The sequence below is a fragment of the Lichenostomus cassidix genome, chromosome 6 (genome assembly GCF_008360975.1).
Source record: "Lichenostomus cassidix isolate B80296 chromosome 6, HeHo_3.0, whole genome shotgun sequence".
NCBI classification, from domain to species: domain Eukaryota; kingdom Metazoa; phylum Chordata; class Aves; order Passeriformes; family Meliphagidae; genus Lichenostomus; species Lichenostomus cassidix.
In genome coordinates, this window is record NC_139487.1 from 28284164 (window position 1) to 28300713 (window position 16550).

General features: G+C 40.6%; 1 protein-coding gene across 11 annotated transcripts in view; it reads right to left on the reverse strand.

Annotated features, from left to right (window-relative positions):
- FAM13C (family with sequence similarity 13 member C) overlaps window positions 1-16550 on the reverse strand; it is a 115525-nt gene that overhangs the window by 17388 nt on the left and 81587 nt on the right. For 8 of the 11 annotated variants that reach the window (XM_085064204.1, XM_085064197.1, XM_085064202.1 and 5 more), the window contains 3 exons: window positions 10938-11001; window positions 5390-5540; window positions 4948-5013 (listed from right to left, as the gene is read on the reverse strand). In XM_085064204.1, coding sequence (XP_084920330.1) covers window positions 4948-5013; window positions 5390-5540; window positions 10938-11001 — 281 coding nt within the window. The remainder of the gene's footprint in view (window positions 1-4947; window positions 5014-5389; window positions 5541-10937; window positions 11002-16550) is intronic. The other 3 variants (XM_085064207.1, XM_085064200.1, XM_085064205.1) reach the window with 1 other exon arrangement.

Below are 16550 nucleotides of genomic sequence, written 5' to 3' on the forward strand. Positions count from 1 at the left end.
ATGGAGAGTTTCCCAGAATAGAAGCATTACTTATATTTTCATAGATCTGTTTGCTTTTGAAAGCCACATTCCTCAAGAGGAAGATGAGTGTACACAGTAAGTTTGATTTTGCAATTTATCATTTGTGAAGAGAAAGGAAGGTCAAAAATATAATATGTCCTGGTGCTAAGAACCTCCAGGGCTGCTTGCAGTATCCTGCAGCATTTTGTTCAGGTTCGCAGTAACATACCCTTGGCTGAAAGAATACAAGAGGTGAAAATAACAACCACCCCCAAGAACATTCAATAATTTGCTCGAGGTCATGGGCAGTGGCTGCTCCTTGGAGGAGCCATTCTTATGGTACTGTGTTAACAATGTCTTGGACTGTAAATACAAACCTCACCTCAGGTGCCTCAAAAGGCAAAATTTGTTTTATAGAGATGGTCAAGCTAGAAAAAGTAGGAATTGATGAACTTCAGCACACTGGTTCTGTTTATGGGTAACATGAAAAATAACGGCACATTGCAGTGCCTACCTTAGGGAACATCATGAGTTCATCTTCACTGTGCTGTACCTGAGTACATCGAAGGGAATAATCATTGAATCTTCTTCCTCACCCTCAGCAGTTGAAATGGGTGAGGATGATCTAACTCAATCAATATTTTTGCTATCAGATGATTGGGACTTAAAGCAGGTTATGCTTTCTAGGGAGAAACTCCACAATCTCATGAAAGTTCTTGCCCAAAAGTTCTCTCTTTTGCTTCACTAAAGCAAAGTTTGTACTCAGACTCAAGTTCCCCTACAGCAGTTTCCACAGTGTTTTACACCAGCTACATTATTTTAGTTTTTTTCTAAACCCATTCATATATACAGCCTTTTAATTCATATCTATTATTTCGCATTTCCAGGCAGCATGTGTGTCAATTCTAACCAGTATTATATTAGCCATATGTCATGCATTCTAATACATTTCACAGAATCTTTTTATTCAATGAAAGTGTAAAACTGCACAGAAAAACAACTGCACATGGATTTACTCACACAAGAACTGGCAGGTTTAGGTAAGTTCTTTCACCTTTGCTTTCTTTTGATTTTCTCCTTTGCACCTGGGACATGATATTCAGTTCCATGAGTATTTCTTTCAGAATTTTAATGGGACCTTTGTAGTATATTTTATTTGCCCTGTTCCAAACAGATACCAAAGCTGCAAATCCTTATTGCTGCACTGTTACAGTGGGGAAAAACCAGCTCTGAATGGCACCCTTCACCAAAAAAAAATCCTATTAATTTAAAAAATAGTAGTTACAATGGCTTAAATATTATTTTATTGGGTACTATGCAACTACAAAACTCCTGTTTTATATTGAATAATCACATTTTAGTCTGTCAAGCAAAAGTTACAGGTGACTTTTGTATTTATAAGCTCCTCTGCTCTTAACAGCATCATCAATTACAATTATGTTAAGCATTTTCACAATGAGACAATGTAGCTGATTATTAATTCTAACCTTGCATCCTTCCTCTGAGTACTTCATACTCTGTAGGTCAAATGCAGCGCTCCAAGATACCAGAGCAACAGCCAAATCTCCTAAATCATGTGAGAGATTCAAATCCTCCCCAGAGAGACCCCAGGAAGGCACTTGGGAGAAGCAGGGGTAGAGCACTGTAGCTGTCCTGGGAAATTATGGATACTGACAACAGACAGTGACAATGGCTGGAATAACTGCTGTTCTGCAAACAAAAGTGTTCACTCTTTTTGGAAAGCACTCTTCCCTTACCCTGTAAGATTTCTTTTTTAAATAATACTTTTAGTTGGGTTTTGATCTGTTGTTGTTGTTGTTATTGGGGTTTTTTTTTCATTCTGAAGAACAGTACTGTCAAAGAGAAGAACCTGGCTGCCCCTTCCTTTAATTTCACCATCTTTGAACTTAAAGAAACACATAATCACTGTGAAATAGGTTGACTAAGAACAGTTTTTCATGTTCTGTTATTACAAGTAGTAAATTCTTTTATAGTCATATTAAGTAGCAGTGCCCTCATGGTGAAAGGAAAATGATGTGATAAAAGGATCAGCCAGTCTGTGTGTGATAGGTGCAAAGAGATAACTTTCCAACATTGGAACTGATTTAATGTGGACCTAAAAATGCCCTTCTTGGGGGAGACAGCCTGTACCACTGATGAACCATACGGTCACAGACATTTGCTCCTTCTCACATCTACAACCAGACAATTTTATAGGTCCAGCCCAGCCTCAGAAATGGAAGAAATGCACACATTCAAGATTAAGCACTCCTGGGAGATAAACCCAAAGGACAAGTAGCGGCTGGTGCAGCTACTGTGAAACCAAAAACACAGAGTTCAAGGAGAGAGTGCTAAGGTGGATGGAGTAGATGAGCTGGAATAGATGCGAAGGACACAGTTCTTTTATTCCGCTAGCAAGTGAGAGGGAGACAACCAGCATGACAGATTATTTGGAAATATTTCCCAAAGGCAAGGGCACTTGCATTTCCTTGGCATCACGGCCTTCTGACAGTGTTGCTCTGCAAGGCTTGCACGCTGGTGCTACTTTGGTATGGCCCAAGAAAGGGTTTAGTTCCAACCCAACCATAAGTGCATTAAATTACTACCGAATGGTCAGAATTGGTCAGCAAATGATTCAAACTGATTCATTTAAGTGGCACAATTACTATAACAGTGGAATATCTCAGGGTGATGACAAGTTCTAATGAACCTCATTTTTAATTAACACTTAAGGACATCATCCTGATTCCAGTTCTTTGTAGATCCTAAACAAGACACTAAATATTATCCTACAGGTAGTCCATGAACTGACCTAAATTCTACCTATCTTCCTGTATCTGATCTAATTTTAGCCTCTGTTTTTGCCAAAACTGGGAATTAAAGCCCTCTCTACCTAAGCCAGTGAGCTGCCCCTTAGCATCTATTCCAGCTCATCTACTCCATCCATCTTAGCACTGTCAGGAGACCACAGGAATTAAAGCCAACTTCTAGTGTCTGATAATCTGCAGCATGGTTCAGCAGGTGGACTTCATATGTCAACAAGTCCTATGGTATAAACCTGTATTTGTGCCTGTGATATTCTTCAAGTAAAGCAATAATACACAGAAATCTCTTGCATAGAAAAAATAATATGCAGATATAGTGTTTTCAGCCCTCAACACATTACATCTGTGAATTCCTCTATCAGAATTTTTTATTTAAAAAGTAATTTAGAACTTCCTGTAGTTAGGTTCAGCTGCTCACTGATGCGGGCACATATTTGATGTAATCTCAAATCCAAAAGTTACAGAAGTTACAACCCAGTTTTCTGTATTTTTACCCCTTTAAAAAACTAGCTTGGGTACCCCTCACAATTCTTTATGATTTTACTTTGGCAACACTAATCCAGTTTTCACATATTCAAAAGAAAGCTGGAAATTGCTTACTTTGCTCAGAGGTAAATTACTGCTCATCCCCTTAAAATTTGCATCCTGAAACACCCTGTCATCTTGCTAGACTGTTCTGTCTTCATTCTCCATACATATAATGTACACTTTTCTAATTTTTGTTGACTGGGATGTGCATGAAAAGATTGTGTTTATTTTGCCTGATCCACTGTGGAAAGGCAAACTGGAGATGTAGCATATACAGTACATTCCCTAGAAACTCTCTTCCCAGCCTGGTACAAATCTCTGGACTTCCATCCAAGGTGGAGCTCAAATTGCCAATAGTCCCAAGTGACAGCTCAGTGCATCAGAAGATTTCAATAGTAATTTAAGAGACAGAATTAGGACCAGCTCTGTCTGTGCAAAATGGCAAGTTACTAAAAATGCCACAAACCACAAAGCAGATGTTAGCAGGAATGAGGGCACATTAAAACCCGTTAAATAGATCAGCTTTAACTAAAGCACAGGTTTGGACTGCTGGAGAGGCACAGCATGCTCTGAAACCGTGCAAGAGAAATGCTACATCATGCAACGTTTCCCCATGTGGCTGCAGAGGGGAAACGGGAGTAGAGAGGGTGTTGGAAGCAGAGAGAGTGATGGAAGCAAGGGTCACCACCAGCATGAATAAAAAGAAAATCTAATCCAACCAGCAAAATAAAAGTAAAGGGAACAATTAAGAACCATCCTAACAATGAGTCATGAAACCACCAGAGCAAAATAATGCAGCAGCCTACTGGAAAAGGAGGAAAACCCCACCCTGCCACAAAGGAAAGAAGTCAGTGCAGATTTTGGATGTGCTGCAGAATGTCTCTGCCTGTGCAGTACACAAATGACAACTGCCTCTGCTTCAGATCCACACCAAGGTTAGCCCCAGTCCTGGTTCTATACCCATATCCGAGAGCTATTAAGGTATTTGCCTAACTGGACTAAAACATTGTCTTTCTTTAGCTAAAACCCAGGACAGTTAGCATTTTTACATTCCTTCATCTTTATAATAATTTGACTTCTACACACATTGTTCCTTATTTTTGCAATGCCAACCTGAACCTTTTGAATTTTTTTAAGCAGAACACTATCATTAGTGATTTTTTTTGTGATAACCTAATGTTATTTCTTGCTGAAAATGCTGAGCAAGCAGCTCCTACAATAAGTTCTTCTGAACCCAGATTTTATTCTGATAAGAACCATCAATTGCAAAGGGATTACTGACCTACCTGCCTTAATTTGAACCATACATGGTGCACGATTTAGGTATTTGTGTATTCATGTCACTTGTCTGTGAGATGTATTAGTCATACTGCCTTTGACCTATTTTTCACAAGCAGTGACTCCTCTTCTATTGAGCATCACGACTCTGCCAGCCCTGTGACTACAAGCCATGAATTGACAAAAATAGTGCTGAGCCTTAGGGCTATTTATTTCCATATCGAGGGAAGAGGGAGAGATAACACACCACAGTTTGCCCAGCTGGGTAATAATACAGGATCATGAATGATTAAAATCCACATGCTGTAAAACTCACCTTCGCTATCTCTCTGCTGATGCATTAAATTAAAATCAATAATAGGAGAAATGAAGTGATATTGCTCTGACAAAAAGAATGACAAAAATAGAATTACATGATATGGCAGGTGATCTCACACAATACAGACATAGGAAGTAAAGAGCATAAATTTACTTGGAAAAAATAACAGATTAAAACTAAAAATAAAATAATTGGGATTCTTATAACCTGTCTGAAAAGCAAAACTCCCTCTCAGAAGACCAGACGTTTAAAGCCATTAATTTCCATTCTTTTAACAGGTATCACCCCTTTTTACATTACACAGCGTTTGCAGGAGGAAATGGTGCTTTGCATTAGCTCTGCACTGTTTCCCAGAGGGCTGCAAGCCTGATTTTAAAGTGCAAGTCGCAAGGCTTTTTTATAATTGCAAATGAGAACACATCATGGCACACTCGCTTACCTCCACAGCTGGCCCCATCAGCTTGCACGCTGCTTTGGGCTGGAGAAGGGGCTGTGTCCTTGGGTGCCGGCAGCTGGGGAGTTTCCTCCTGGGTTGGCAGAAACGCAGAGCACAGATCGGTTTCCAGGGCTTGCAGCCTCAACAAAGAATTCTGCAGACAAAAGCAGAACATTGGGCTGGGTAGAGAACAACAGGGATCAGCAATTGCTCTTCAACTCCCGGAGCCCATCGGCAGCGCCTGCAAAGGGGTGTTCCACTGCCAGCTCCGGGAGGACGTGGGGAGAACAAGCGTGCACTATTCCACGAGTTTCTTGGCTCCTGGTTATTTAAGTCCCGATTTACATGGATTATTCATGGCACGTGGGAAAGATGACTTTGTCAGCAAAAGGCGATTTATTCTAGGATGCCAAACTGAGATGGTGTCCCTCTTCTTGGGCTTGAAGCAATACATTAAGGAAGTATTTCATTCATTGGGCTGACATCACGATCTGATGACATTATGTCCCTCCCCATTTACCATTCATAAAAAATCAAATCTCCCTCTCCAGCCTGTGAGTGCAGTACACAGCAGTGAACAAAGAGTTACTGAGAACACGCTCTCATGGGATTCTTGGAGAAGAAATATTTTAACTGGCATTTTTAGAGATATTTCATTATGTAGACATAGCTTTTATGCAGGATGCTGCCAATTCTACAGGGCAGCTGATCAGTTGTGATCCACTGCAAAGGTAAAATCAACACAAGATTGTCACTGGCTGTGGGCAAATCAATGACAGGGATAGTTATCTGTCACATCACTTCCAGCCTCTGTGCCATACGTGGTCCCTCTATTATTTGAGTTTTTAATGCTGCATGCAGTACTGAGCTGCACGATCTGACACAAGCATCTCCCTGTGATGTAAATGCTGTGAAAGCCCTAATCACCATCTGACTGGGCAAAATGAGTCACTCCCCACACCCCACGCATTCAGCTCTCCCTTCTCAAGGGAAATACAGCTTAAAACATAAAACAAAACCACACAGGGCTGTCCTGATAACCACACAGCTGCCACACACAAAATATATGTATAACATTGAGTCACTCAAGTGGTACCTATCTATGAAGGGCATTTTCTGAAGAAAATAATCTGAGTTGCAAGAGAAAAAAATTCAAGTTTATACCCCGAAAAGCTCCTTTCCTCACTCTGTCAAATACCTGAAACCAATGTATTGATTCATTTAATCAAAAATTAATTAATTTACTGGCCTGATTTACTTTGTGTAATACTATATCACCTATGTAATGGGTAGTTTAATACATTTTTGCATTACTTTTGTTATAAGGCAGTCTTTTTATAAAAGAAACTAGTTTGTCTGAGAACAGTAGAGAAGACTTTCTGCCTTTATCCTTTCGTTCCTTTTATAGAATTCATGAAAATTATGGAAACCTTCTTGCCCCTAAAAGCTTTCAAGTGACAGTGAATTTCCTTGTCAAGGGAAGAGTGCTGACTTGCATCACACACATGGCACTGTTTTGGGAAAGCCTCATTTCCCACTGCCTCTCATCCCGACTAAAACCAAGCAAAGAGGCTGTGGAATTATCACAGACGGGCAGAATTTTACAGTCATTAATGTTGTCTAGCAAAAGATGATTACACCAGTTTCAAACCAGTGAGGACTCTGATCCCAGCCTGGACCTTACCATGAGAACAACTGATGAAAATTAGTGAGAACACAGATGAACAAACCATAAGAACATGCCAATAAGGAAAACATAAGTGAATGGCTGACAAAAGGACTTAGCCTTCATGGACTGTTACTTCAAGCATTGGACAAGAAAAATCCCATCTCAAGAAAATACATTCACTTTGCATTACTATTTCTTATGATATATTAATATTTATGGGAAGTTCAGTGTAAAAGCATTCACACAGACTGCATTGTTAAACATTATACTTCAGCAATGCTTAGGCTGTAATTCACCAGCTGGTTTATATTTGGTTGCTCTAAATTATATTTTTCACCCATCTGGGGAAGGTGGGTGGATGGCAAATTGCCAGCCACTGCCAAAATACTAAAAGAAAAATCATATAATAGCAATAATAGAAACACCTTATCTAATTTCATGAATGTGGTGCCATTGACAGGGATTTGATGTAGGGAGGAAAACACTGAGTAGCTCTGACAGTTGTGATGTTACCAGGGAGATGATGAATCTGGAGTGTGCCACCAACCCCATCTTACTCCTAAACCACAGCTGGGTGTTGTGGCACTGCTGAACTGCACTGTCTGGGAAAAGTCACCACAAATTTACAGGAACACATGACAGAAGACACAGCTTGGAACAAAGGCCAAGCACAAAGGCAGCACATCTGCTCTGGGGAGTCAGCCTGTGCACACACTGCTCACAACTGTCCTGCCTGGCCACCTCTGCTCAGGGCTGGTCAGAAGAAGCTGCTAAGCATGTTAGCAGCCAATGAAAACAGCTGAAATACAGAGGGAAAAGTGAGGCCATGGTGGGCACTGTCATCAGTTTGAGAAAGCTCCTACATGGAAATCCAGTGTAACTGAAGTAATTTAAGCTATGGCATTCAATATCAATGCTAATGCAAATTAAAGGACATATTTATATCTAAAATGGATCCTTAAATTGCCTTGGAAAAACAACCATATAATTTTCTCTTAAGAAGAGCATCCTGAAAGTTTGAAAAAAAAGCAGTTAAAATTGTCTTGGACAAAGGTTTCTTTTCTCTTATGTCCTCTTAAAGCAACTGACAAGCCAATTCCACTAGAGAAAAATCACTGTACGTTATTCCAAGTAATGGTAAAATAAAGATATTTATAGGAATTTGGAGGAAGACAGGAAGAGAAACAGTGTGGTCCTTCTCACCTATTTGTTATTTCTGTTAAAGCTTTAGGAAAACACAGTCATGGAAGTGTCATAGCCTTGCCTGCTGGAGAAAGCACAGTACAAAAGGACTCCACTCCAGAGGAAGCTCAGCCTGTAGTAAAGACACCTTCTCTACACAAAAACTAAGCCTGGATGCCATTGACCATTGCTCCTTTCAACCAGTGATCATTGAAAATGAAGAGGGGAAGCCTTAGGGCAAGGAATTACTGAGATGACAGATAATCTCTTACATCTAGAGATAAATGCCACACACTATTAAATCCTTGTGGAGAATGGGACACTGAAAGAACAAATTGTGCCAATTCATCACCCAAATGCTGTGGCACTGGGAGGCAGTGCCCTGACACAGAATGGGGCCATGCCCAGCAGGATCAGCACTGTGGGATGTGTTGGTCACCATGTCCAGGAGGCCATAGCCTGCCAGGAGATAATGTGACAAATGAGAGCCCCTGCCCTTAGAAATAATTTCTTTCCCTGATAAAGAATTACTATTATCAGCATCCTTTGTTTCATCCTTAGGGACATCAAAAGGCTTGATAAATTTAAGAACTAAGGGATAGGGAAAAGACCCAGGTTTGCCCCAGCCATGAGCTCTGCCCAGTCTCTGTCAGGAGGCTGACAGCTGGGATGAGGAGCAAAGCCCAGACTTGGTGCTCTGCACAAATTGGTATCACCCTGACCCACACACAATGTTCCTGAATAAAAAGGATGCCTGCACCCTGCCCTGGGCCTGCTCCTGTGCCTCCCAGACAGGAAGGCAGCTATTCTATTATATCAAGTTTATTGATGGATTTACTGGATTTATGAAATCGGCTGGGGCAAAGAAGGAGAATAATCCAAGCTTTCAGCATTTAATAGCCTTTGAAGTGATTCATATTGGAAAGAAACTGAGCAAATTTCAACCTGTTCAGTTCTCTCACTCTAAGGAAATTAATGCTTTTATATGTCACACTGGAACAGCTTTTTAATCTGAGAGTTCAGGTTAAAATAAGATAGGCACATTTTATGCGAACATAAATAAATCTCTGCAGTATCAGTTAAGGCAATATTTGTGCCTTGAGGCATATGACATTTTCAATTCAGAACTTCCTTTATGGGGAACAAACAAGCAACAATAAGATAGAACAAGATATGCCCTGGGTTCTCCATAATGCCACGGGTGAGCAGTGAAGAGAGACACCATTTTCTCTGCTCCAGAAAGAGAATTTATTTTCTTATGGCACAGGTCCATTTGGGTTTGCAGTAGACCTGAGACACAATAAATCCTAAGATTTTGCAAAAGAAAGCACCAGGTTGTAACCCTTGCTCATTCCTCATTGGTTATTAACAATGCATTTTAATTTCTGATCTAACAATTGGTTTTAATATTTTACACTGATTTATTTATTACAATATTTTATCTTAACCTTTAAAGAATCCTTTGCAAGGATTTTAAATGGAAGCTTTCAAGCGGAAGCTTCAGTGAATATTTGCAGTGGAGCTTCTCAAAAGAAACAATATTATTTCATGATTTCTCCTAGGGCCTGAGGTGGCTCGACAGAGGCTGAGTGTATTCCCTTATATTGGTCACTGAATGTGCCCTACTTGTCAGCACTGAGATTTTCTACAGTGAGCTGCACAGCAGTGACACAAATGCAGAGGAAACAATTCATTGCAAGGAGAAGATCAGGTCTGAATTCCTTTAAAAGGACACATTGTGGTCTTCCCCTAATGGAAGTCAGGCATCTATTAATAGACACAGATGTTCTCTGGCTCATTATGGAAACAAAGCTTTCTTTTCCAGGATTTGTCAGGAATGGGCTTCTCTTCACCCAGCTCTCTTCTCCTGCTACTTCTGTTGTTGTGTTGTCTTAGCCAATACTAAAAATCCCTGTGTAAGTCCTCTCTCCTTCACTGCCCCTGCAGTGTGAGTGGGCTCTGTGCTGGGTGCAGATTCGCCAGGTGGTGGGAGATGCTTTATAGGGTTTCCCACTTTGCATAGGTGCAAAGCTTGGCTCTACCCCCCTGCCCCTCCCAGGATAGTGCTGACTGTGAGGACCTAGCCCAGGCTCATCTCTAGTTTGACATGATCACATAAACATTTTTTTGTGCTTCACTCACACTGTGCTGCTGGCATTATCCCTGTGAAAGCAGATTGTTTCAAGTGTCTCAGGTGTTATTTGGCTTTCCTTGCTTCCCCTTGCCAGCTCTCCCCTCCTTCCATCTTATAACCAGAGCACCTTTTAGACTTCATTGTATTGGCCATAGTTTATTTATGCAGGGTGTAACAACCTTGAGAACTCCTTATTTTTAAACAAAACATATTTAACAGATGAACCCTTTTGAGCTGTAATACGAGGAAAAAGTCAAATATTCTTGCAAGATGTCATTTCACTCAGTCAATATTGAATGTTTGATTCTTTTCTGAGCACAAAGAGTTAGCAGCCTAAAGCTGGCTTAAAATATTTTTAAAATCTCATGCTTCTAGCTTTTAAAGTATTCTAGCAGTCTCATATACCATTTTAAGCTTTTCTCCATAAACATGACTACAGTGATTCATTAAAAAGCTAATGTAGGATTATTAAGCAATTACATTATTCCAAGACCTTAAAATTAACAAAACCCAAAACATCCATTCAAGATGTATAACATCATGTTTCAACTTTCAGCTAAGCTTACCTCATTTAAGCTGTTAAGTTGATCAGTTGCTTCTTTTGGTGAGATGCTTGTGTTCTGATCTATTCTACAAAACAAAATTTTAAAATATCATTCAATAGATGCTTATCTGTGCTGCAAACATTTCAAACTTTTCATCATGTGTGTATATAATTTATAAATTACAGAATAAGTTTGTTTTATTGAACAAATAGCATTTCTATGAAAGTAACATCTCCATTTTCTAACCCATTCAAAACAACAGTGGTTTTACCAGAATCCTAAATAGTACATTGAAACTGTTTATGAGGTCCTAGAAGCTATGACATTAATATCTGGGCTCACTTTGTAATGCCAAAAAGTTCTACAGATGCATGTTCAGTGTCTTGGTGAGATAATAGGGTAAAGCCAAGAAAAAGCTCAAACATATGCTTAAATCTAAGCACAGTTTGTCCCCACATGTTTTGAACCAGGAACAAGAGTTATCCTGTATCACAGCCATAAAGAATAAATCTTGCCATATTTAAATTTGATAGCATTTCAGGCTCCCAGTATTCAGCTTTCTGGGTTTGCTAATTTCACAGAGGCCCCAGGTGCCTGGAAATCTTGTAAGAGAGATGTCCACCTTTCCTAACAAGTGTCACTTTGCAGCCTCAGAGATGTCCATACCTTTGGTTTTTTCTCATTGCATTGCTGTTTCTCCACATGGGAATAGGAAAGGAAGGCCCTGGACTAGTAAGGGGCAAATCTCTTCCCCTGACTGTGGCCACTGGGGCAGCTTTGCCCCATCCAGGCAGCTGTGGCCCACACACCTCCCAGCTTCAAGGTTAATTACTAATTTGCCACGACAAGGAAGGAAACTGAACTCAAAAAATAACTTCCCACAGATTAACTGAGCAGCCTCAACAGCCTCCCACCACCTCTCTGTCCTTCCTGAAAGCAAGCTGAGGCTTTCCATACATGATTTCAGAACCTGCATGGGTGTACCACAAGTTGACTCAACTCAGCGAACTGCAGCTGTCTCAGAGAATGAGATTTCTCAGGAAAGGTGGTGATGTTTGCTGGCCCCAGGAGACTCACTCAAGAGATGTGATCAAACCCAACACAAAACCCAGATTCCTTTGCACAAAATAATTCATGTTTTGCCAGGCTCAGAGTCATCCCAGCAAAAACAAATAGCTGTAAAAGTCTCTAGAGACTTTAAAACCAGTACAGAGAGATGCACAGGTGTTTGTTGTAGTTCTTCCTGTATTTATGAGACATTTAAAGACTGAAATGATGGCTATGCCCCTTTTCTTACCAAACAAGACACACTGGATAGCTAGACCAGCGTGAACAACCACTTGGCTCCAAACAGGATCTAAGATGTGCAATTCACATAGGAACAGAAATGAGTCATGAGAACAGCAAAAGGACTAATTAAATAGGAAAGAGTGAAGTAATTGTAGTTTGGTTTAATAGCATGTAAGGAGGCAGCTGCAAAGCTACAAACAGCTGAAGAACTAATTCACTAATGAAGAAAAAATATTTAAAGTGATTTATTGCATTGAACTAGAGCTAGACATGAAGGAAAGGATGAAAACAACATATGTCAGATTTGTACACTTCTGGTATTCTTTTGGATGACTCCTTTCAGAGTGCATAACACAGAAAATAGGAACTCTCCTTAATAAAATAAAAACAAAACAAATTTTAAAAAATAGGCAAAACCAGTAAATGCTAGCAGCAGTTTGTACAGGGACTATACAAAGTTCTACACCATTCACAGCTGTATCACTCATGAGTTGTTGTTCTCTGTATCACTCCATGTACTCTGCAGAGTAAAAGGTTTACAGCAGCCATGAACTACCACCTCTCTCATTCAGGTTGATGTTCTTGCCAGCTGTTTCAGGGATGTATTTAATCTTTCATTTTACTGTTCCCTTTTCACTAAAAATACTGGAGTAAGATGCTTTTATTTCTGCATTCTTTGGATTCTGGAGATACTGAAATCATTAAGGTAACTCTTTTTGTGTGACAAGCATTTACATTTTCAGTCTCATGTGTCCTGAGCTGATCTTACCCTACACAGAGTTTTGAGGTGTGCTTTTTCATTTTCACCAAGATTAATTGCTCTGCTAGGCAAATGCAGGTTTTCTGATTGTCACCAGGCAACACAGGGCTTACAATTTAATAACTATGGTTTGGATCCTACTCTCATTAAAAGTCAATCACAAAATATCCATTAACTTCAAAAGCAGCAGGAACAGGCCCTAATTTTCCATCTGTGCTGAGTATATTAAAATTATTTCAGGCCTTAGCTGAAATTTTGAATAATTGCTGGCACCCTTATTTTGTATAATTTACATCCTGTAAAATAATGAAAATTAAATTCTCTTTGTGGCTACTACTCAAATAGATGTCTCTCACCCTCCTTTATAGATTCTGGCTTTGGCAGAATTATCCTTTTCTCCATGACAGAGACAGCAAAGATGCAATAAGTAACATGTACATTTGAGACTTGTGGATATAACAAAAAAATTAAAATCTAAGTACTAATTATCATAACAGAGCTCCTACCAGACTTCAAGGGGATGATCAATTTGCAAGAGCACTGTGCTGTTTAAAAAACAGACCAGGACATGTGAATTTTTGAATTATGCATGACATCACTTTTAAACTCGCATAAAATTCTAATGAAACCACATAATTTTGAAAGCTAGGGAAAATGTTTGAAGATAACTCAAGCAAATTCCCATCCCATTTCCTCTGTGAAACCCAGAAAGGAGCATTACATTCTGTAATTTGCAAATCTCACTCCAGTCCAGCTCTGGATCACACTTACCCCATCCTCAGACAATTTATATATTTATGCACCACAATGCACACCTGCTCAGTGTCCTGGCATTGGGGATGCCAGGATAAATCCTGCCCATGAACCACACAGTGTTCTGTGGGATGAAACTCCTTTTCCAGATTCACCTTCAGTCTATCCTGGCCCAACTCTCCTCCCTGTGTCCAGTCTAGGAGTCAGTTCCACCCTTTCCACCATGAGGGTGACCTGGCAGGTTAACAGCTCCTAAATGGAAGTCTCAGTTCCCTGTCAGGTGATGGATTCAGCCTGTCCAGAGTTACATCAGACAAGTTCACAGAACGGCAGAACTCAAAACCAGTACATCTCTGCACCAGAAAAACAGAAATCTCCTTTCTGAGACCTTCCCAGACAGCAAAAAGCATTATGAAATCCAAACAGCTCAATATGGGGTGCAGGTGGATGCTTCAAAGCATGGCTATGGCTCCTTAGAAGGCAATGCTGACCTGCAACAGGCTTTGGGCGAACATAAAGTGCACACCTGCAAGGAAAGAAAAAACCACCTGCAAGGGCCCAAGGTACTCCCTGGGCAGTCCCTGAAAGCTGGAATAGGAGCTCAGACAGAGAGCCAGTGTAGCAGTGCCTGTCTCATCACACCCAGCCTTTACCTAACCCAGCCCGCGCTTGTTATTCTTACTATGAGCAGCTCTCACACTCAGCAGGCACAGTCCTTACTGGGGCTGCAGCAAGATGCTGTTCTTTTCCTGCTTCTCTATCCTCTCCCCATCCCCCCTCTTTCTTTTCTTTCTTTAATTGCATTGCAACCCCTAAGTTTGCTCAGAGACTTCTCTATGCCTTAATACAAGAAGTATCACTGGAACCATAAACACCAGCTTATTAATACAAACATTTCTGAGAAACTGTTCTTAGGAACAGGTCAGTAATTTCCCAGCTTCCTCCCTGCTCACCTGGCTGCCTGTGCAGGTGAGGAAATGCAGCCTCTCAGGCTCTGCCTCACCCGTGCAGGTCTGCACAGGGACATCAGCACTTCTGCAGCTTTCCTGCTGTCTCCCACTCATCCCTGAGTTGCAGCTGTTCAGCAGAAAGCCTGGAAACCACAAGGGCTCCCACCTGAACTGTGCTCTCAAAAGATACTTGCCTTGCAAACTTAAATCCTGAAAGCCTTGCTAGAGCTTGGCCTCCCCCCTCAGGGAAGCACAGAAACCTAAGGAGACTCTGGCTCACTCCAAGATCCAGGGCAGCCCAGGGCTACCAGCATTTCCACTTCTCCTGCAAAACAATCCTAAGTCTGACAGCAACTGCCACCCTACAGCCCCTGCCAAAATCAGAATTACAGAATCACAGAATAGGGACCAACCCCAGGATCAGATAAGTCCTGCTGAATGAAACCACTCCACTCCCATTTTATTTGAGGAATGGTGAAGATGGGGGACTTGCAGGAACTTTTCTGTGGCAGAAAACTTCACCCCAAAGTGTAGTTCTGAATTGCACACTGACTTGAAATGCAGCCTTTGCTGAAGCATTTACCTTCCCACTTCCCACTGTTCGTTGTTTGAGCCTCCTCTCTCTGTAACAGGCATCTGAAGAAAGCACATCTGAGGTACCTACAGCCTGCAGCCAGCTCCAGTTTTGCTGATTGCCTTTGAGAAGGCAATTGGCAAGAGCAGCTGTTTGTAATCATGTATTGTTCCATATTGGCTTTTCTAGTCTCTGTTTAAAAAAAATGCAATTCTCTTTATTTATTTCCAAGACCTGCATATAACTTTTATCTACCAAGGTGCAAATTATATTGTACTCTTTTCCAAACCCAGCTACTCACAATGACCAGAGCAGTATTCAGTGTAACCATTGGCAATAATATTAGAAATTCATGTTCTGGCAATAAAATGTAAAGGTTTTCTTCCATGCTGATGACATTTCTTGTATTAAATTGATGCTGATATTCATAAATCATATATGATAAACACCTCTTGCAATTGAAATCCTTGCTTCACTGGTCAGGTACAGCTTAGCCAAAAAACAAGACACTATTCCCTCATTCTTCTGGCTACAAATCTCTTCAGCCAGTCTACTCTTCCATTTCCCTCAAATCCCACAAAACCTTTCTGTTATTGTTTCAGTGTTACCACAAAATGAAAGTACCCCCAAAAAGAAACAATCCACACTTATAAGTCATATTTTTGTGGACTGTTGCTCTTACATGGTCTGTTCTGTTCTTCTCTGTCACACACCTGTTTATGAGCATCCCTCGTGAGATTACCCTGAACTTAGATTTCTCTGCTTAACAGGGATGGTACAGAAAAGTTTTTCATATCTCAGTAGTTTTTAATCCCTAATTAGACAGGCTAAAACGATCTGGTTTTTAGCTGCCTCACACTCACCAGAAGGGACTTCTTAAAAACCTCTGTAGAGTTCAGAGGTGTTTAGGCCTTTAATCCCCAATGCGACTAATGGCAGAGCTATAGCTCCCTGCAGAAACTAAGTTAAAGCAGAAGTAACAACAGGCTGCACTAGAAACAACCAACCTTGAACTTTCCTCTGAGACAGAAATAAATCCTTCTCCTGTCTTCCCCTTACACATCTGATATACCAAGAGAGCCTGCCCAGGGGCACCCCTGCAGCAGTGTGTCCATCTCTTCTTCTCCTGAAGACCAGAGAGCTTTTAGTCTGACTTAGGAACACTAGGCAGAACTTTTTCTTTTATTTTTGTAATGTAATGGAACTAAAACATGGCCAGAGTTGAGATTTGATCACTGTGCTTTCACAGTGCTCTGAATGGTAAATCCAGGCACCATTATTTAACAGATTCAGCCCTTGTGGATAGC